We start from the raw sequence: 23,126 nt of genomic DNA on the forward strand, positions 1-23,126 counted from the left end.
TCCAGTTTCATGCACGTACTATGGAGTGCAGATGTGTACGGTACTCTGATGTGTTCTGTTGTCATTTACCTGGTCTGTAGGTGTGTTCAACCTTAGCGACCTGTGGAGTGATCAGTTTGGTGGCGTGTTCCTTCTTGCTGCTGTCCCTCTCTCTTTCCTGACGTTTCTCCATCTTTTCATAGTAGTTCTACATGTGCAACACACGCATCACAAGTTTCAGTGATCTTCAACCAACTTTGACACTACCAGATAAAATATCTCTCTGCAAGTAGGGGTGGGAATCTAGGCAGCTCACGATTCAATTCCGATTCAGAGAGCTATTATACAATTATAAACGATTAGCAATTCATCTGGATGGATCCAAATTTTTTCGATAGATGATTTTACTGTGACTATCTGGTATCTTTAAAACACTGCATATTTGTAACGATTCATATCATGAATCTTTACAAATTATTATCATCGATTTTACTTCCATTATCTTTTATCACTTCAATATTAGTTACAAATTGAAGAGATGTGTCAACTGGAGGGTTATATGTCCAACATTAAAAAGATGGCCAACTAGAAAAGAAACTAGAAAATGCATTTCCTGCTGAAAATGCGTTGGAATGCTGAAAGCTGAAATGTAAAAGAATTGCTGAAAATTAAGAAATGGGTGACTACCTGTCTGGAAAATGTTGAAGCCTGAAAGCATTTAAACTGCACTGCTGAAAACCCTTCTAGTTGAAATGTCTCACTATGGTGTCTGTAGCTGAAAGTACGACGAAGAAGGCTTTGAAAGTTGAAGAACTTTAACAGGATTTGAAGATTTTCTCCATCGAGATCCCATTAAAAACAAATTGCAAATAGCTTAATATTTCAAAGAATTTAAAGATTACAAATATGAAGTCATTTCACCCCTCTCCTGAAAGAGCTGAACATTTTGATATTCGAATGGTTTCTGTGGCTTAAAAAATGTCAGCAGTAGTGATATTTGTAGTAGTAGTACTAGAAGTTTTAGAAGTATTATTAGTAGTAGAAGTATTAGTAGCATTAGAATAAGTAGTAGTAGTAGCAGTAGTGATATTTGTAATAGTAGTGGTCGTAGTATTTAATATAACAGTAGTAGAAGTAGTAATAGTAATGGCAGTATTTGAAGTAGCAGTAATAGCAGTAGTAGTACTAGTAGCAGTCGTACTAATAGCTGTAGTAGTATTAGTACTGGTAGCAGCATGAATATGAGTAGTAGTAGTAGCAGTTGTAGTACAAGTAATAGTAGTAGTGGTAGTAATAGCAGTAGTAATAATATTGATGTAGCAGTAATAGCAGTAGTAATAGTAGCAACAGCAAAGGTTGTAGTAGAAGTAGCAGCAGTAGTAGTAATACTAGAAATATTAGCAGGAGTAGTATTAGTAAGAGCATTCATTATTATAACAAAAAACCTAATTTTGAGCTTAATGTTTAAATACAGTTAATCCATGGGGCTTTTATTTTGAAAGGGTTGGGCTGGGTGTGGGAGAGGAGACATAATCATAATGTTTGACGCATAAACAGGTTATTAAATGACAGGCTTCATCACAAGCATTTCTGTTAGAATTCACTCTGTGGGGCTTTTATTTTGAAATGGGGTGTGTGTGGGGTGGAGGAGGGGGAAAATACCTCTAAAGATCTCTAAAACCTGAATGACTGTATGAGAGAGAGACAGAGAGAGACACAGAGATAGAGGGAGAGGAGTACGTGTGTCTGTGAGTCTGGGTGTTTACCAACATCACCAATTAGCTTAATCAGAAACACCTGTGTCCTTGCAGCCTTTTCATGGAAATAAAACAGGGAAACACCTCTCAAACAAATCCTCTAAACTCCCATAACCGTAGCTCCTATTGCTCCGATTTTAATAAATGAGAGGAAGGATGAGTTGAAGAACAGATCCTGTACAAATTGTGACTATAGTGTAAATAATGTGGCTTAACTGGCGATCTAGAATTGGGGTACCGTGTTCTGTGGAAGATGTTTTTGAAGCAAAATTTAACATTGGTCTCTATGGAGCAGAAAGTTGGTTTTCCTCTCAATTAAAGGCTTCTGTGCCAAATGTGGAAATCTGTGGGATTCCACAGTCATTTGTCTACAACAAGGACAAAAGTGGGCCTGTAGCGGCATCCTCGTAGCAAAAACACAGACTTCAGCATGTTCTGAGTCATGTGACATAACAAGCTACCCTTATTCACAAATAAACATAGACTTCTCTTCAACCAAATCCCATTGTTATAGGCAATCAAAATTCAGCTCTTGTGCAAAAATAATACTTTCTGAACATGTGGTAAAACTATACATTCAGTGATAAAGTGCGCAGTTACAGTGGCACAAGATTCTGTGGTAACGGATGTCCCGCATAGCAAGTTGTTACCATCCGACCCGCTTTCCTCAGTGACTCCATGACCGTATCTTTGGTTTGTTTGCAGAGTATTGCTGTGTTCGTAAAAACGTTGCGATGAATGTTGTATCTTGGTTCCAAAGTGTGCAACATAGCGTGAAAGCTCTGATTCTCAATGGCTGAGTAGGGGTGCAAATCTACTTCGTGGTTCACTTCGCCCTTTCCGGGTTGGGCGGAAGAAGAAGCGAAATGATTTCATACGTTGGCTTTTAAGACAACAGTAAAGTCAGCAGACACTCTGATCTCCATGGTCAAATCAGCAAACACTGAAATGTTAGTGCACCTATATACTGACATTCATGGTGAACTCGTTCAAATTGCCGAGGTCGGCAGCGAGCGAGAGACTTAGCAAAGTTAGCGAAGGGATCGATGTGAGACAACTTCTGGTTTTCAAAGTAAGATGTCAACAAAGTGTATATACAAATTGCATGTATGGAAATAACATTAATTGAATTATGTTCACATTAAGTATAAAACATGTTACCTGCATCTCGTGAGTTAAAGGTAAAATACAATGTCATGCAAAATTGTGCATGACATTTTTTTATTCGTTAATTTGAGGGTTGCTGGAAAGAAAATACATGAATAATATCTGACTGATATGAATGTGTTCAGGACATTTCTGACCACATCCATACAAAAATGTATAATTTTTACTGTTCCAATTACCGTACTTTTCGGACTATAAGCCGCTACTTTTTACCCCATGCTTTGAGGCGTCTGCTTATAGTCCGGTGCGCTTTATATACGTAGCTTTTCTCCGCCACAACAACAACCGCAACTTCCGGTTCCGGTCTAACAGCAGCAAGCCAGTTAGCCGTAAATGCTATTCAGAGCTATGAGCAGAGAAGATCAGCTTTTTCTCAAGTCTGCCAGTGGATCCTAACAGCTCGGAACAGTGTGACAGAATCCACCTTCACCAACGGGTTCTGAAAGTCTGGGATAGTACGAGATTAAGGGGACAGCGTAATGAGGACGACAACGCAAGCTCAGGGGCGGATTTGCCCCGGTTCATGATGTGGTGTGTTCAAGGACCCAAATGCAGACTCGTTTTTTACAGTTTTTTTTTTACAGTTCTACAAAACTTGTTCAAGAGTTTTTTTGTGTGCGTGTTTTTGAGTGAGAGAAATAAATGTTTTGTATGATCTTAGTTCATGTATAATTGTGTTTACAATGGCTGGTATGATGATGTTGCGCGGCCTTTTTTTTGGACTATTATTTTAATATGTCTGGACTATTTCCGGTGATCATATCATAAGATCATATCTGGAAGATATCTAGAAGATTTGCCACAATTGTGACCAACAATCGACGAACTATGATCGCTGTATGGCGCCGTCTCACCACGGAGCATATGGGGGATGAATACATAACACACCTGTATTCGCACTGGGCGGAGCCGATCGCACGCGGCGGATGAATGCATGCTCGTGATTTGACCCCGGACGGATAAAAGCGTGTCCAGCCACTGTGAGTTTCATTCATTCCACGCATCTCGCCTCGCTCGCCATGGAGAAAGCCGGTACACGAAGAAATGCGTATGATGCTGCTTTTAAGTTAAAAGCGATCCGCCTGGCTGTCGAAGAAGGAAATAGAGCTTCTGCACATTCGCTCGGCGTCAATGAATCGATGGTGAGACGCTGGAGACGCCAGGCTGAAGAACTGAGCTGCTGCAAAAAGACGCCAAATGCCTTCAGAGGCAGGAAAAGCAGGTGGCCTGATCTTGAAAACACTCTTCAGGATTGGGTGAACACACAGAGAGCAGACGGTCGAGGTGTTTCCACCGTGCAAATCTGACTGAAGGCTAAAGCCCTCACCACCGAAAAGAACATTGGAGATTTCAGAGGTGGACCGTCTTGGTGTTTCAGATTCATGCAACGAAAGGGCCTGTCGATTAGAACACGGACGACCGCTGGTCAGCAACTCCCTCCCGACTTAAAAGGAAAAAATGACAAACTTCAGCGAATACACGCAAAGACATATAACCGAAAATTCCATTGGACCAGACGACATCATAAATATGGACGAAGTACCACAGCATCCGGACAAAAGCTTCCACCCATGGTGATTTTTAAGCGGATGACAATGCCGAAAGAAAAATTCCCGAAAGGAATCGCCGTGAAAGTGAACAAGAAAGGGTGGATGATAGAAAGCGTAATGAAGGAATGGCTGACGGAATGCTACGCGAAGCGAACAGGGGGATTTTTTTCACAGAAAAACGGCATTGCTAGTTTTGGACAGCATGAGAGCCCACATAACGGATTCTGTTAAAGCAGCCATCAAGACGACAAACTCTATTCTAGCTGCGATTCCTGGGGGCACAACAAAGTATTTGCAGCCCCTTGACATTAGTGTGAACCGTTCATTTAAGGTGGCACTCAGAGTTCAGTGGGAGGCTTGGATGACTGACGGAGAAAATCCTTCACACAAACTGGCCGCATGCGAAGAGCAACTTTCTCTCAAGTCTGCCAGTGGATCCTAACAGCGTGGAGCAGTGTGAAAGAATCCACTATCACCAACGGCTTCCGAAAGGCTGGACTACTGCGAGATGATGACAGCGCAAGGGTGGATTTGCCTCGGGAGCAAAGTGACACTGACGAAAGATTGACTGAAAGCACGAACGAAGCAATTCTGAGGCTGTTCAATTCCGACACTGAAGAAGATGACTTTGATGGTTTTAGTGCACAGGAGGACGAAGGAGACAGCGACAGCGATCAATAGCGATCCTGTGTCTATCCAGCCACTTTCCGGCTCGGATCAGAGGGATTACCGTAAGCCACTTCCCGGCTTGGACCTGTGCGGAGCACGTGGCAACGCCTCCTAGTTGACTTACGGTATTACAGTTTTTCCCATTTTTTGTTTTTAACAGTTTTTTTTTTTAGTTTTTTTTTACAGTTCTACAAAACTTGTTCCAAGAGTTTTTTTGTGTGCGTGTTTTTGAGTGAGAAATAAATCATCTTGGTTTGCAATACAACTCTGCTGTCCTGCGTCTGCATTTGGGTCCAACACACCACATCATGAAACTGTAGGTACCGTACATGTCCGACTTGCTAGCTTCTAAGCTAATTTTAACATTACGGCCAATGGGGAAATGCTAACCGCGATTAGCATTAGCGAATATAATATATCTTCGTACATATTTTCATGCAGACATACTTACAGACTAAGGTCTCTCAAGGCTACCAAACAGAAGAAGTGAAACGAAGCAGCGTGTCTTCTCATTATAATCTAAAAGTAACGAGGCAATAACTTGTTGCTCGTAGCAGTCTGCAGTTAGCCGTAAATGCTATTCAGAGCTATGAGCAACGTAGACACGCACGCTGCATGAGCAGATCAGCTTTTCTCAAGTCTGCCAGTGGATCCTAACAGTGCGGAACAGTGTGACAGAATCCACCATCACCAAGGGCTTCCGAAAGTCTGGGATAGTACTAGATTAAGGGGACATCGTAATGCGTGTTTTTGTGTGCGTGTTTTTGAGGTTTGCAATATAACTGCTGTCCGGAGTCTGCATTTGGGTCCTTGAACACACCACATCATGTAACGTTACCGGTACCATTCAGCGTGTTGTTGAAAGCATTTGTCACGTGACAAATGCTTTCAACAACACGCTGAATGCTACACTTTTACATTGTCCTAACTGTACCCCCCCCCCCCCCACAGCATGCCAGTAACATGCTTTCAACAACACGCTGAAAAGTGTAGCATTCAGCGTGTTGAAAGCATTTGTCACAGAGAAAAATGCTCCATATGCTCAGACTTGATAAAAAGCTGATCTTCTCATGCAGCGTGTGGACGTTGCTCATAGCTCTGAATAGCATTTACGGCTAACTGGCTTGGCAACAACAGCTATTCAGAGCTATGAGCAACAACAGTTACCGGTATTGCCTTATTGCTTTTCGTTTGGTAGCCGTGAGAGACCTTAGTTTGTAATGCAAGTATGTCTGCATGAAAAGATGTACAAAGATATATTATATATTCGCTAATGCTAATCGCGGTTAGCATTTCCCCATTGGCCGTAATGTTAAAATTAGCTTAGAAGCTAGCAACATGTTATGATGTTCATAGAAGAAGACAACTTTAGTACGGTACTGTTAAAAGCATCTTGCTGTTCAACAGGGACACCTGCGGCTTATAGACCAGTGCGGCTTATCTGTGTACAAATTCTTTATTCTGTTAAACATCAGCTGGTGCGGCCTATATGCCGGTGCGCTCTATAGTCCGGAAAGTACGGTAAGAGATTTTCCGAAGTTCTGCATTTCTACGGAAATATATCAAATAACTGAATATTTTAGGGCGCTATAAAAACAGTTTCGTCAATAATTCCAAACAATGACTGGTATATTACTTTTCAGGACATCTCTCCACCCACTCCACCCATACTGAAAATCAAACAGTTTTACTGTATCAACTAAGAGATTCTTCAACTTAAAAGTCCTACATTTGTTTATTCAGAAAGCTTACTTCTGAATATAAAAATATTTTTCTCAATAATTCCAGACAACGAATGATTTGTGTTGACATCTCTGACTACACCAATAAGGAAAATCTAAAAAAATTGAACGTACCAATTAAGAGATTTTACAAAGAAATCATGCAAAATATGCCATTTTTACATTACATTTTTCGAACTATTTTTTGCTTAGTTCATTATGTAATATTTATATAATAACTATTATATATTATATTATAAATTATTATATATTATGCTCAAAACTGTTTATTTACAATATGTGCGGATTATTACATTATGAGCGTTTATTACATTTAAATTACTACATTGTGCGCAGTTATTACAGTATAAGTTGCTTCAATGTGAAATTTGATAAATATCATATTAAAACTTGGAAACTTTGAAAGAGCCTGCTTTGTGGTGGCAGATTCAAAATGACTAAACAGCATGGAAACTCTGTCTTTATCAAGTAATGGTGGTTAATTTGCCCTTTTTCAGGTTCAGTGTGAAAGGTGTTGCCACTGGTTTCATGCCAAGTACCTACAGATTACAAAACAAATTGTTCTGACTGGAGTTGCTGTCCGTGTCGATAATAATTCCCCTAAAAGTCTTGTTTTTTCTATGCGACACGTTTATCTTCGTGTACAGGAGGTGGTGGCCTAAAACATGCATTTTGCATGATTTTTTGTAAAATCTCTTAATTGGTACATTACATTTTTGGGATTTTCATTATCAGTGTAGTCCAGGGGTCGGCAACCTTTACTATCCAAAGAGCCATTTCGCCCTATTTTCCACCAAATAAAATTTGTCTGGAGCCGCAAAAGCAATTTGATATCACAGCTTATAAAGTTGTATATATAGTTATATTAGTTATACAAAAACTATAGTTTGTTGTATTTATGAAAATATAGAACAAGAATAAAGACAATTCTTGACATTTTATTGCTATTTTACCTGTTATAACAACATCAAACTCTTATGAAGAGGAGAGTTTGCTGCAGCAGTTGAGAAATCGCTCTTTTTCGCTCCTCTCCAACGTGATACTTTTCAGCAAATGCTGTGTGCTTGTTCTGGAAGTGACATTCAACATTACATTTTTTGCACATTTCAAGCATACAGCTAAGCCAGCATCGTTGGCAAATGAATACGTCCACACAGAATTAAACTCTATTTTCCTCCGTGACTTTTCTTTTTTGGATTTATCCATTGATAGTTTACTGAGGGCGGGGGTCTGCAAATCATGATTAGTGACCTGCAGGGAAAGGCAGGTGTAATAGGATGTGACGCATATTTTAGTTGAAAAAATATTAAAACATTTTTATTTAAGGTCAGGTATTACTGACCGTGTTGTCTTTACCAGCAGCTGTTTTCCAGTTAAAGTCTGCACTATTACAGAGGAAGCAGCTGTTATTGGAGCGTTTAACGAGCAGCGTGTCCAGCGGCGTTATCAGACATATGGAGCGGCCGTCTGAAGTCACGTTAGCGACTTTGAGCAACCAATCTACTTCCTGTTTACACCGCACCCACCCGCATACACAGGGTATGTGAAGAGTCACGTGATATACGATTTCAGGCGTTTAAGTCTGGACGGAGATCATTTAGAAAACAATGCTGAAACGCCATGTGGATGGAGATCGTTTAAAACGGAAACGTATTAGTGTGGATGTAGATTCATGGAGCTGCAACAGAGGGGCTGAAGAGCCGCAGGTTGCCGACCCCTGGTGTAGTCAGAGATGTCGTGTACAAATTTTTGCACAAATGTATGTGTCTATCAGGAATTAAAAATATTTTTATAGCATCTCAAATATTCATAAATGTACCTAATTCACGGTTGAAAATAGGGACTTTTACTTTCATAAAATCTTTGTAAGTCTGTGGACAGAGATGTCCTGAAATGAAATGTAGTCATTGTCTGGAAATGTTAAGAAAAGGTTTTTTTAACAAATATTATTTGTGGGTAGAAATGTCGGACTTTTACTTTGAAAAATCTATTAATTGGTACATTAAAAAAAGATTTTCAGTATATTCAGTAAATTCTGAGACATACTGATCCTATATGCATCAGTCATTGTCTTGAGAATTTTTTCGTAGAACCTCAAATATCCGGAAATCGGCTTAAAAATAATTTAAAAAAATAAAAATTTAAAGAAAAATAAAAAAGTACAAATGTAGGAGTTTTACGTTGTAAAATCTTTTAAATGGTAGAGTAAAAGTGTTTGATTTTCAGTGTTAGTGTAGTCAGCGATGTACTGAACACAAATGCATCAGCCATTGTCTGGAATTATTGAGAAAGGTCTTTTTATACCACCTCAAATATTCAGAAATTAGCTGTTTGAAGGTAAAAATGTAGGAATTTTACTTTGGTAAATATCTTAAGTAAAAATGTTTGACCTTTAACTCACAAGATACAGGTAACATGTTTTATACTTAATGTGAATATAGTTCAATTAATCTCATTTCCATACACGCATTGTTGACAACTTATTTTGAAAATAAGTTGTCTCACATCGATCCCTTCGCTAACTTTGCTAAGTCTCTCCCTCGCTGCTGACTTGGGCAATTTGAACGAGTTCACCATGAATGTCAGTATATAGGTGCACTAAAATTTCAGTGTTGGCTGATTTGACCATGGAGATCAGAGTGTCTGCTGACTTTATCGCAGTCTTAACAGCCAGGGGGTGCTGACAGGATTGTATTCATATTCGGCTGCTCAAGCTCAGACGCCCTCACCAAAACTCTAGTATTTAGCGTAGTTTAGAACGTAAACAAGATGCACGTGTATTATGTCTGTTGTGTTCAGGGGCAGCAGAAAGGGATGGACAGCCCGGTGTCACAGAATTGTTACAGGCGATCATAATGTTGACAATTGAGTTTAAATGTCCGATTATTGAGTTTTCTGCATCGAGTCAATCTTTTAAGAGAGAATTGCAATGCATCTAAGAATCAATTTTCCCCCCACCCCTATTTGTAAGGTGTGATTTTTTCATTATTGACTGAACTCTGAATGAAAATAGATTAATCATTTTAGACAACAAATTGACGATTAAATTCCGAAATGTTTAATTGTTCTTTTAGGGCAAAAATTATTTAAAATGTTAATACATTTGGTGCCTGAATTATACTCGTTTTGTCTGTTAAAATAGTCATAACTGAAGGAACGCAGAAAAACATCAATATAACAGATGACTCCAAACTTTGGAAATGCAGTGTGTATATATATAATTAAAAAAGGGTCAGCTACTTTGAGCTCCCTACATGAATGCAAATAACAGGGCAACAACAGCATCTAAAAACCAACCTGATAGTAGTAGTCATCCAGATAAGGGTCAGTACTTTGCAGCTGCATCATCTGGATCTTGGTTACCCATTCCTTCTCTTTTTGAGTCATAAGGTTACTGTAAGGGTCCCTGCTTCGCCGGTCCCCTCCAGTCCTGCCACGGTCCCTAAAGGGAGGCAAAGATACAAGAACACACGTCTACCCAGTGACCTTTGGAAAGTAACTGAAAAGCAACAGCTACCATTTTCTGTTCAGAGTGTGATCTTAGCCTGTAACCTGCTCTGTGTTTAGGATAATGTTGCTTCTTGGTTAGTGATCCAGGTCTACAGTGCTGTGTAATCTCACACTTCTATCATTATTCACATGTACTGTGTGTACACAAACATGCACACTTGTTTACCCTCCCCGGTTCTGCATGCGCTGGGTGAGCATGCGGCGGTGTTGGGGGTGGAGGTGGGTGGTGTTGTGCCGGATTGGTGGCGCGTGGTTGAGGTGGCCATGAGGGGGCGGGCCAATTCTGTGACCGAGTGGAGGACCAAAAAATGGCCTAAAACCGCCACCGCCACCCGGTAACAAAGGAGGCACTGGTACACCGTGAGGAAAACCAGCCACCTGGAGAAAGAGAGGGACAATTACTCAGTGTGAGATAATGAGTCATGTGATTTAGGAGGGAACTATTTAAGTATTGGTGCTGTGGTGTCAATATTATTCAGAGAAGCAGTTTCTGCACCCATCATGGGTTCGCCAGGTTTCTATAATGCCGTCTTAAGTCTGAAGAAACCCAAGCATGCTAGCTAATGAGACACCATTTGTACTAAAGATTTGCTTTTTCCATTTTGATGGAGGTGATGTGTCTTCTCTTGTTTCTAGACTAGAGCAAAGCTGGGCTTAAGAAATACCACACTAACAATACTGAAAAACAGAAGTGAAACTAAAGTCAATCTTCTTATCAAAGTACAGCCAGGACAGCAAACAATCACATTTCTCAGAATGTCAGCGTAGTCATTCTACAAGTATTGTAATAAAAAAAGCATTGCCTCTAATTTGACTTTCCTTGTCAAATGACTTTAGTTTTCTGTATTTCATTATCAACCCCATTTCTCTTATCCCAAGGTATTACCGACCACTTATCGAAGAAACCAGGAGTTATATGCAGCAATCTAAAATGAGTGTGTTTCTACGATACCAACCTGAGAGTTCAGCAGCTGGACCCGTTGAATCTGAGACAGGACCGAACCAACTCCGGGAGGGAACGGACTGCGACACAGCGGAGAGTTCTGAACAAAAACGGCAGATAAACACTTCAAAGAAAATGGAAGTTGGTTTGTCTCTCTTGTCGACTCCTTTTTTAAAGGAACGGTTAAATGAGAAGATCAATACCACTTTCATGTCTGTACTGCAAATATATAGCTACCATCAGCAGCTGGCTACTTAGCTTAGCAACTTAGCTTAGCATAATAGCAGGAAACGGGGTCACAGCTAGCCTGTTTAAAAGGTTAGAAACCGTAATATCACATTTTTAAAAAAAGCTTAATTTCCCAACCTAACATTAAGAGCAAATGATTGGTTTGGAAGGGTCAGCTATCGGTCAGAAAAAAAGGTCATAATTAGCATCTTTAGTTTTGCAGACCCAATGTTCAAGCTGTTCATGGATGAAATCACAGAAACACAGATTTCTTGAGATGTGTTGTGCCATTTCACTTAAAGGAACCCTAGAACGTTCTTTGATTTAATGTGCATACAAAGCTGAAAAACCGAGGGGAGGATGGGGAGAGTAAAAAACTCACAGCTATATTGAGGAGGGTGTTGGGTGACACTCGCTCAGGGAAAGGAGGAGGGTATCTATGCTGGACCGGGGCTCTCACATGAACCGCCGTGGGATGGTGGATCTACACACACACACACACACACACACACACACACCAGGGTTAACAGAGACAAAGCCAACTACACGTCAAGTACAGACAACATGATGCAGCACGCCAAGTTAGGGCTGCATAATTAATCAAATTTTAATCGCGATCACGATTTTGGCTGCCACGATTAAATGAGCATGATCGTCTGCGATATTGACGTTTAAAATGCGTGCTCTGCTACATATCAAATCAAGCGCTTCCTCAACTAACAGTCAGCCGACCACCAGGGGGAGAACGAGATGGGGAGGTGTCATGCGCGCACCCTGCAGACTCCGGTATTCGTAGAAGAAGAGAGACGGCCAACAGAGCAGACGGCCGTGACCGTGTGTCGTGTCGCTAAATCAAATATATATAGGAGCAGAAGGCGAGGAGCTAGCCCCTCGAAAAGGATCATCATTCGTTGTCTGGAAGATATGCACAGAGTGCGTTCGAGTTGTGTCCGCATAGTAATCGCTAAGCTAATGCTAATGGCCGCATAGCGATGAGCTGGAATGTAGCACAAAATGGAAGTGAAAGCAGTGCTCTGTTGATTTAATTTTGGGTAAAAAGTGTTGATACTATTTTATTTATATTTTCCTTCTACGAGATGCACTGTGATCAGGACCAGTCTGATGCAAAGAGTTGTACATTAGCCTGAATATAGCACAACAATGGAAATGGAAGCAGTGTTCTTGTTCATTTAAACATGAGTGCAATAAAAAGATGTTGTCCCTAAAATTAATGAATAATCGTGATCGCAATATTGATCAAAATAATCGCGATTATGATTTTGGCCATAATCGTGCAGCCCTACGCCAAGTACTACAATTATTAAGACTGTCAGACTCACTAAGATGTGACAAACTGACCTCAGAAACACCAACATAATACCGCATAACTTTTTACTGTGGTAGGCAAGTGTATTTGAAAATTTTGTCTTCAACAAACACAAATAGCCTTCCACATTGACAAACAGTGACAATAATGGGGGGCATTTTTGAGACATGAGATTTAGTGTTCATTCGGACCTTGGAAATCGTTAAAGGGGGAAATGATGGAGGACAAATAGGAAAAGTGTAGAATGAGAAGAACTGTCATCTGTTATTCACCTGATGATTTAGAGCATGGCTCATTGGCTGTTTGGGCGGGGTTCCAATAGGCACTGCCCTCACCGGAGGGGAGCCAATCACAGGGGAAGAAGAGCGTGGAGGTGGTACCCTCTCTGACAAATCCCGTCCATCATTCCTACCCTGAGGAGGTTGTTTTGGAAGGCCCACCTCCTTGATTATAGACGTCAGAGGACTATCCTGAGGAGGACAAAAAGGGTGATTAGAAAAATACAGATGACTACACCAAAATCAACAGCTTGGTTGAGCCCTTTTTACGCTAAACCTACTGTATGTATAAAATTCTGAGAAATATTTTTGTGTCTATACAGTCGGTCACTATGTAACTGAATTCAGAAAAGGAGATTTCATTTTTTATGTGCGTTTATTACGGATATTTTACATCCCCATCACAGGCCCGCCAACCCTGGACAATTTTATTGAGGACTTCGGCAACCAATTTACATCAAAATGTAATCACTGCTCCTCGCACAATAAATGACTGTACATAATTTGCATATATTCAGTGTTTCCCACAGGATTTTGTGAGACTGTGTTGGGTGGACCTCGGACCCTAGAAGAACATTTTGCACATTCTAAAGTTAAATGCACCAATCTAGTGCACTTTGAGAGCAAAACTAAGAGGCCGGATCTATGAAGAACTTTGGGGTCTTGTAAATACCGGTAATTGTGTGCTCTAGCAGTGGTGGAATCTAACTAGGTGCATATAGGCTACTTAAGTCTAGGGCTGCAACTAACGATTATTTTAATAATCGATCAATCGGGTGATTCTTTTTTCGATTAATCGGATAAAAAAAAACAAAAAAGCATTAATTTCCAACCCTTTATTCAAAAACAGAACTGATCTTCAGAAAGTGCACAAACATCTTGCTCCTTGAACATCCCTGAGCTGTTAAAGTAAAAATTTAAAAACAAATGGACTAACACAAAAAACATACACATGTGAAAAAAATGTATATTTTTGTTTAAAAGGGACCAGAGCTGTCAGAACAATAAATAATTTATAAAAATAAAGAAAAATACAAATCAGAAAACAGGATTTGTTTGAACATCAGAACTTGTTCTCTACACTACACGCACAAACTGAATCATCACCGTGGTGCTCCCGTGCCATATTATGTCTCTTTTGCATATCTTGCAATGAACACACTTTCTATTTGTTAAGTGTGAAATGCTCCCACACCTTGGACAACTTAGGTCGTACTGATTTCTCTGCCTCCGCCCTGTTTCAGAACAACGTTACGGGTCCGATGGTCTTTCCTCTGTTGTAAATTGTTTGATCGCATGTTTACTTTTATTGTGAAGACCATGAAAACAGAAGTGATTTTACTGTGACGAGACAGGAAGTAGCATGATGCATGCTACGTGCTATGATACAACAACAATGATAACGATAAGTGAAATCTAACGTACATGTCAGGCGGGCGTCTGTTCACTGTAACAGTTGTTAAACTGCAGTTTTCAGGAAGTAAAGTGTTCCGTTCAAAACCAGACGTGTCTTGGTCCTCATTAGAAGCTCCACTTCACAACAACTGCTGTGCGCCGCTCTTTTTTTCCCCTTTTTTTTTCTCACACATCTCCGCGACTTATTGAGTGGCGTAATAATCGCGGGACACAACGAATCGATAATGACATTTGATAATCGACAATGAAACTACTTTAATAATCGATTATCATCGATTCGTTGTTGCAGCCCTACTTAAGTCAGTCACCTACTATACCGGTACATAAGTGGTACTTGTACTTTATAATTCACAACATCTCAGAGAGACATACATACTTTTTACTTCACTACATTTATTTGACAATATAGGTTACCAGCTACTATGCAGATTCAGATTCCTATTACAAAATATATATTAACAAAAAAAAAAAAAACTATGATGTATTATTTAAGAAGTATAGAATTATCAAGTACCGGTATATATAGTAGTTGGCTTCACCTTTACCAGCTGCAAGTGATGACCACTTTAATAAATCAATGATTATAATGCAGTAGTAGTATCTTTACTTTTGGTACTTTAAGTATATTCTGATGCTAAGACTTAGTATTAAGTATTTTTACACTGGTATTACCATTTACTTAACTAAAAGATTCAACATTCAATGATAAGCCAATTGGTCGTATAGATATGAATGCTGATGACCCAGCAAAAAAAGAAGAAACAATCATCCAATGTCTCTCGATTAACTCGGCTATATTTTTTATCCTATACTTTGGTGTTAAAAAAAAATTACAACTGTCCTCTTTAATTACCTTAAGTAATAACTTGTACCAAAATACTTTGATGTAAAAAACAAGGGCCTGCTACGCAAAATGCGTACAGGTTGGAAGGTCTGCCATCCAGTGGCGGCTGGTGGAAAATGTTCTAGGTAGGGCCATCCTATCAATTTCAGCAAACATCCCAGTATGATTTAATGCAAAAAAATTAAAGTATCAAACACGCATTACTACGTTGCAGTTAAATATTTAACATTTATTCCAACACGAAAAAAAGCAGTAAATAACACTTATATAATATAACATGTTCATTTATTGAGATGCCCCTATGGACCTTGTTATGGGAGGTAAAGATCAGGAGAAGTAAACATGAAGAGTAATTATGAATACTGATGTTAAATTAAGCTATGATGAGTTTTCACTGTTAATTTACCATCTCAATTAAATGTTGATGCCTCCATGACCAAGTTAAGCAGATGAGACTGAGGACAACTATGTAGAATAAAACATGTTCACTTTGCCCAATATGTAGCTTGACAGAGTTCTCATGTGTGTTCTCAAATATTTTTGGCCCCACACTGAATCTATTTGAGGGCGCTGATTGGCTAAATTGTATGTCACTCATTTATATCTTCAATCAGCAATTGGCTAAACTGCTTCATAGACCTGCCTCTTTTGGGCAAAAACGATTTTTTTCCCCCCTAGATGCGCGTTCTGAGACGTGTCGTGCACAAAGGCGGAGAGCACGAGCAGACAGGCGGAGAGGACGAGTCGGAAAAGCATATATTTTGCGCAGATATCACATTTTACACATATTACTGGGTACATTCCACAGTTCAAAAACACAAATATTGACAATTTGTATAATTTTTTTTTTTCTTTTGTGGCTCAAGGTGGGGCCATGCCCCATTGCCCTCTATTGAGTATCCCTCACCTCCATGTGTGTAATCAGTCCGGGGGAGACACTGACCGGCCCAAAACCCATACTGTTCTCCCAGATACTGTGAGAGTTCATCTAGAGATAATGAGAGAAAATATATTTTCAAACTAAAATATTTTCCACAAACAAAGTTCAAATGAACAATACTGCAAACAGCCAGTTACACTCAATATAATTCACAGCTCAAACTCAAATCCAGAAAAGAAGCTGCCGATTCGTAAATTGAGGAAATATAAACCATGAATCCACCCCTCATTCATATCTTAACAGTCATAAAGCATAAGTAATGCACCACTCCGAAAAAAACCACTGCAAGCTTCTTCTCCCACATGTCCCACCGCATAATCAGACACAGAATAAATATGAGGTGATTGCATTTCTACAAACTGCTTTGCAAGCTTTAAAAATACTGGTATACAGAATAGTAGAGACAGATAGTCAGTTCAAAACTAACCTGGGCCATAGGAGCAGTCCCTCTACGCAGTAAGTGTTGCTGCTGTTGGTAGCTGAGCATGGACGAGAGAGCAGCGCCAGGAGGAAGGCCTGGAGTAGTACAGCAGATTTTAATATTAATCAAACAAGGACCATACACAAAAAACATCCATCTCCCTGGGCAGGTACACACAGTACCAGGAAACATTAAACACATTACACAGTCTCTATCACACTATGTAAACAATTGTGTCGACAAATCTCAAGGTAAAAGTTGAGAAATGTTCATTCAGAAGACGCACATTCAGGGCCTTAAGTATTTGGAGTGTGACACAATTTCTCTAATTTTGCCTCTTTACACAACTCCAGTGGTGAAGACTTTCAGCTTTAATTCAATGGATATAACAAAAATATCACAATAACTGTTTAGGAATTACAGCCATTTTTACACAGTCCCCCACATTTTCAGAGGCTCAAAAGAAAAAAACAGTTGTGAATAAAATCATTATTTGTAATACTTTGTAATACTCAATGACTGCCTGAAGTCTGGCACCCATAGACATCACCGAACGGTGAGTCCTCCTTTGAGATGCTTTGCCAGACCTTTCACTGCAGCCTCCTTCAGCTGCTGCTGTTTGTGAGTCTTTCTGCCTTCAGTTTTATATTCAGTAAGTGAAAAGCCTGCTCACTTGGGTTGAGATCAGGTGACTGACTTGGCCATTGAAGAATATTCCATTCCTTTAAAAAGGCGCCGTCCAATCAGTTTTGTTGCATTAAGGTGGATCTGAGCAGATAGTTTAGCCCTTAGTTCCCAAACTGGTCAGGCTTTCTCAGATGTTTTCTGGCAAAGTCTAATCGGCCTTCCTGTTTGCACCTTGTTATAAACCCTCTGTATTTAGATTCGTGAAGGTCTCTTGATTGTAGACTACTACAATTGCACGCCTACCTCCTCCAGAGTGTTCTTGACTTCAGTAGATGTTATGAAGGGGTTTTTATTTCTTCAGTGTTGGAGTTTGATAGGTCATAATATCACCAACGATTATATCTACTTGTTTAAATATATCTAAATAGAGCTGTGATAGGAGGAGTGAGCAGTGATAGGAGGAGTGAGCAGTGATAGGAGGAGTGAGCAGTGATAGGAGGCCTGAGCTGTGATAGGCACGACAGGAAAAGTCTTTCAACTCCGACTAGAAAGATAGAGATGACTATGACAAACTGGTACATGCAATACACACATTAGAGACCATACAAACATAACTCACACCGACATGACAGGGAAAGTGACACACTGTGATTTAATTAAAAAATATTGACAGATCAAAGGAAACTGAGGAAGAGCTTAAAAGGGCAAAAGCGATATCAGCCACACTATACAGTATGAAACTATATAAGAACAGAATAAATCAGTTCCTCTCCGGAGAATGACTCGGGTTGTGTTCTTTGCTTGAAGAATAAACTATATTGCATCGAACTCTGTCTGATCCAGTGCATTCTTCAAAGTTCATCAGGACACCATTAAGTATAGAACAAGAATAGAGTTGGAGCAGTAGTTTAAACTTCATCAACTGGCCCAGTCTATGACACTATATTTACCGTCAGCACTGATTAGACATCCACATAAAATGTGGCGAATTTGGTGCAATGTATAATACCTGGCCACATGCTTCAAACAAATAGGGGGCAGCATTTCCCCTCAACAATCTCTGTAACACAATACATATACCTCTTTGACAAACCGTCAACACTGTAACCTATTCTGGTGGTAATGTCCATGTTTCAGGCCGGATCTTACACATCGTACCTTTAAGTTGGCTATCTGATTAGTAACTGAAGTCGCCAATACAAAAAAAGTATTGCATTTATTCTCACCTGAGGCAGAGGGCCCAGGAGGCAGCTGGTGCTGGGGGTGATGGGGATGCTGATGTGGTTGAGTGGGATGAGGGATTGAGGAGGGCTGGGGTGGGACTCTGGGTCGGTCCAAGCCCTGCAGAGCGGACAGGCTGGAACGTGAAGAGCTGGGGGATGGACCAGGTCTCTCAGCTGCTCCGACCCCAGCGATGGCAGGGTCAGCCTCCAGGATGAGTCTGGCCAGGGACTCAGCCAAGTCACCTCCCCCTCCTCGATCCTCCACATCTGAAAGGCAAGGCAAGTTTATTTGTATAGCACATTTCAACAACAAGGTAATTCAAAGTGCTTCACATAAAACCATTAAAAGCATCAAAACATAAGGCAAAAGAAAAGGAGATTTAACAGCAATTAAGAACAGTGTAAGAAATAAAATACAGTAGTAAAATGCAGAAATGCAGGAAATTGATTAATATATTAATTGAATTGAAAGGACAGTTTTACTTTGGATTTTCCAACCAGGTGTATGTATTTTTTTCCAGATATATTATTGCTCTCCATGTGATATATTGAATAATAAGTCAGGGAAAAATCTGTGACCAGCAATTCTGTTGAGTTGTCCAATAAATTTGGCCTGTTGCCAAGCCCAATTTTACACCCTTAAAAATAGAATCAAGTACTTTAGTTGATCTCAAGACCTAAAAAAAATATCCAGTGAAGTAAGGAATACTGCAATCTCACAGAGAACTGAACAGGATTCCTGAGTCAAGTCAAGTCACGCTGCCTATCACTGACCTGGAGGCAGTCCAGAGGAAGACAAGGAGAATTTTAGTGAAGGGACAGAAGATGGAAGGGGGAGATGGCCCGCTGAGGAAGGGAGATAGGTGGAAGATGAGTCCTCAGCTCCACCTAGATCTGATTCTCCTCCCATTCCCCCTCCTAGCCCATCCCCCTTATCGAGCCCAGCGAGACGTTTGTGTTCCTCCTGCCAGTCGTCATCTGGAAGAAGAGGAGCCAAACACAGTGGTTGTTTGTTCTACGGCGATGAATCATCTGTGCTAGTAAGTATAGTTCTAGAGACTATATATTTTTTGGGCTATAACTTTGACAAACTGTTTAACAATCACAGTAGTCAGGTATTGCATTCATGTAGTTGACCAACAATCATTACACCAGTGTAACAGCCCTCTACTTGTGGTGGGCAGTATACCGGTTTCATCATCGCCACCGGTGTCTCGGGACACGGCATGGATTTTGCAATACTGTCTTTATCGTGATATACACACACACGTACACAAATTTTGGCTTTAGCACACACAAGGACAAGGGAGATACAACACCCGATGAAGTACATATGGTTACTGCCGCCGGTCCGTTTTAACACAGCACCTCTTGCCGCCTATATTAACAGGTAGAGCAGCCAGTCTTCCATCCACTCAAAGCTTTTTAACACTACATGTCATCATACACTGATGGCAGGGGCTACCATGCAAGGTGCCACCTGACCATCAGGACTATCTAACATTCATACACCGTAGGCACAGCTACAGCAGACATTTGCGGTTAAGTGTCTTGCCATCGACATGGACTAGCGAAGCCGGAGATCGAACCATTGATTGAAGGACGACCCTGTGAACTTCACTGAGCCAGAGTCACCCCCCAAAAATGGCGTATTGAAATGTTTTGAGATTGAACAAAAATCAGTTTACAATGCATTTTCATATATTTCAAATATATGAGTAAGTGTTTCTTTTGTTAGACCCCCTTCTTGAAACTGAACTCCACTGAAATTGAGTAATTATGAATGAGCATAGGAACGATAATTTTGCACACCCTTAAGTGCACCCTTAAGATTTAATGCAAACACATTTCAAATTGTATGCAGGACTCACCAATGGCCCCAGCTCCGAAGGTGTCGTCATTGAACTGATTAATTTCATCTTCCTCTTCTACCAGTCCCTCATCTTCTTCCTCCAACGTACAGTCTTCATCCAGGGACTGCAAAGACAGCAGGGAAGACCGATGAAGGGATAAGGAACAGATTAAGAGGAAGGTGGGAAAGAGGCAGGGCATGATGACGTGGTCAAGGAATGGGGAAAATAAATGACACGGTTAGAGAGAAGATAGAAGACGACGTTTAGAGTTAATTGACAGTTTTGCCAGCTCAGTCTGGTGTTTGAGCTTAAACCAATTTGATTTTAAGACAATTGGATGTGTCATAACAGCAAACATTTTGGATTTGAAGCAAATAAAAGAGGTGAGCTGAAAAACAGACATGCAACGCACAGGAGTTGCTACACTAGTAGCTGCAGTCTCGCAGGCTACACAACTTGAACACTTTACTACACAACACACCCCTTTAAATGACTTCCTGGATTAACCTTCTTATCTTAACCAAAACAAGACAGAAGTCCTTTGTGAAATAAATCACAGTAAATTACATTTTAAAGTGTTTTCTTCTCCAGGAACACTAGAGATATTAATATATATATACATACCGTAATAACATTAGAGGTTTGCAACTGCAACAGAGGAAATACAAAAGGGTTTTAAACAATACCATAAATGACGTGTCAGTTTACTTAATGCTAAAATGTTATCTGTCAATTATTATTATGTCAATATTTTTTAATCAACTGACAGGCATACATACTTCAATTGCAGTGTTTGGCTTTATTTTCAGATTTAGCCTTTAAATCGGATTCTGACCAGGTTTGATTGAAAGCTAAATTTACCACAGTAAATTAAAGTAAAGTAAAAAGACAAACATCAAAATGTTCAGAAGAACGCAACACGAAGAAGTTCGGGAATAAGGCTAGATTAGTTAATAACAGTAACTAAGACTCAGTTTGATTAAGTGTCCAGAAAGAAATTTCCACATGCACAACACAAGGGACTCAGAAATGTAAAACACCATTCGGACCAACTGTCAGGAGACTTTGCATGGTTTAATGGTTCAGTAATCTGTAGATTTAAATGCAAGTCATGTCAAGGGTCAGTTTATGAAGAAACTGATGGGTTACCACGTAGCAGGCGATTAATAATGTATACTAGCTAATATGTCATATTTGTCGGATGGCCTCTGTAAATGAACATGGGCTCCCAGTGAAACACTATACTATAAAAGTGTACATTTTGACTTTAATAGCAAAAACAACCATTCATTTGCTGCTGCTAATGCCACATAGACCACAGTAATAAGTGACTTGATGACTTGAATTTAGTCCCAGCTGGTGAACATGAGCCAATGAAAATAAGTTAAGTTAATGCAATCATTAACCTATGTACCAAAAACATCTAACTAGCCTTAGCTACCGTGATAAAATGTCAAGTAGCATTAAACGTATGGAATACGGAGATCGTGCAAAATGTATTTTAGAAAGTGAAAATTGAGTAGAGTGATAATTTAGATTGACATAACTTGCTAGTGTAGTAAGACTAGTGTTAAAAGCTAATACTGTATAGCCGTGACTCTGTAAATAACGTTACATCAACGTAATTGACAATTAAGTTAGCCTAATAACATTCATCAGTTGGCCAAGTCAGCAGTGACCAAGCAGGATTTCTCACTGTGAAAAGCCTCAGCGTCGCACTGACTAGAAACATATAACGTTACATATATCAGTAGCTAGTAGCTCCCGTTTACTCAGTTTAAATAATACGAATACGTAGTACCCAGGACGTCTTCTCCAGGACCTTCTGACACCCTAGAGGTAACGTTAGCAAGATAACTCGTTAGCCACGATGCTAATGCTGATGTTACATCACGCAGGACCCACGTCGATGGAAAACTGGCACTGCTGCCCAAGAACTAACAAATATAATACTGTTTAGACACAGATTATAAATATCACACACTTGTCTTTCATAAAGTGTATCAATGTATTTAACAATCATTGTCACCATTGGAAGAGAGTGCTTATCTTCCTTCTGGCTCATGTTACCAGGAAAGTGGGGTGCTTCACAGGCCGCCAACCGCATTGAATTTAGCAGTCGCATAAACAATAGTCAACATTCACTCTCAACATCACACGCATTCTGTAATTACTACAGTTCTCTGTAAAATATCTGAAATTGTCTTCAGGAAAAGGGCATGTTTGTCCTGGGGTAAAACACTCACCTGAAATCGGAACATCTATCTTTGGGCTTTTGGGAAAATAAGTGCATCGGGAGCGAGGCGGCGCGCAAATGACGCAGAAGGGACGTCGTCCACTTGAACGTACGTTGCGGAACGACCACGCATTTGATACAGCGCTGCTGCTGACTGTTGTCCTCTTGTGAATGCTTCCCTCCACTGTTGGAAATCAGAAATAGTAGCTATTAAATAAATACAGTAACACAGGCAACATTAGGAACGGTAAACGAAACTGGCCAACATAATTTGAATCTTTTAATATTCTTTTCCATCCTCAGTTGTTGTAGATAGCCTATCGCTTTTTATTGACTTCATGCAACTATGGTCTATTCATTTCCAAACTCGCGCTTGGACGAGATCGAGCATTTATCTGCGTGACCCCCTCTTCCAT

The 23,126-nt window shown here is 40.0% G+C and overlaps 1 protein-coding gene across 3 annotated transcripts in view; it reads right to left on the reverse strand.

The window, feature by feature from the left end:
- patl1 (PAT1 homolog 1, processing body mRNA decay factor) overlaps positions 1-22,783 on the reverse strand; it is a 35,118-nt gene extending 12,335 nt beyond the window's left edge. For 2 of the 3 annotated variants that reach the window (XM_079277996.1, XM_079277994.1), the window contains exons 1-13: positions 22,721-22,783; positions 21,099-21,122; positions 20,493-20,598; positions 19,396-19,599; positions 18,625-18,888; positions 16,778-16,866; positions 16,318-16,398; positions 13,145-13,342; positions 11,928-12,029; positions 11,331-11,417; positions 10,541-10,752; positions 10,162-10,306; positions 70-187 (exon numbers count right to left, since the gene is read on the reverse strand). In XM_079277996.1, the coding sequence (XP_079134122.1) occupies positions 70-187; positions 10,162-10,306; positions 10,541-10,752; positions 11,331-11,417; positions 11,928-12,029; positions 13,145-13,342; positions 16,318-16,398; positions 16,778-16,866; positions 18,625-18,888; positions 19,396-19,599; positions 20,493-20,598; positions 21,099-21,122; positions 22,721-22,735 (1,645 nt within the window). In that variant the 5' untranslated portion in view covers positions 22,736-22,783. The remainder of the gene's footprint in view (positions 1-69; positions 188-10,161; positions 10,307-10,540; positions 10,753-11,330; positions 11,418-11,927; positions 12,030-13,144; positions 13,343-16,317; positions 16,399-16,777; positions 16,867-18,624; positions 18,889-19,395; positions 19,600-20,492; positions 20,599-21,098; positions 21,123-22,720) is intronic. The other variant, XM_079277995.1, reaches the window with a different exon arrangement.
- Positions 22,784-23,126: the final 343 nt, after the last annotated feature.

This window comes from Melanostigma gelatinosum (genome assembly GCF_949748355.1).
Source record: "Melanostigma gelatinosum genome assembly, chromosome: 11".
Taxonomy (NCBI): Eukaryota; Metazoa; Chordata; class Actinopteri; order Perciformes; family Zoarcidae; genus Melanostigma; species Melanostigma gelatinosum.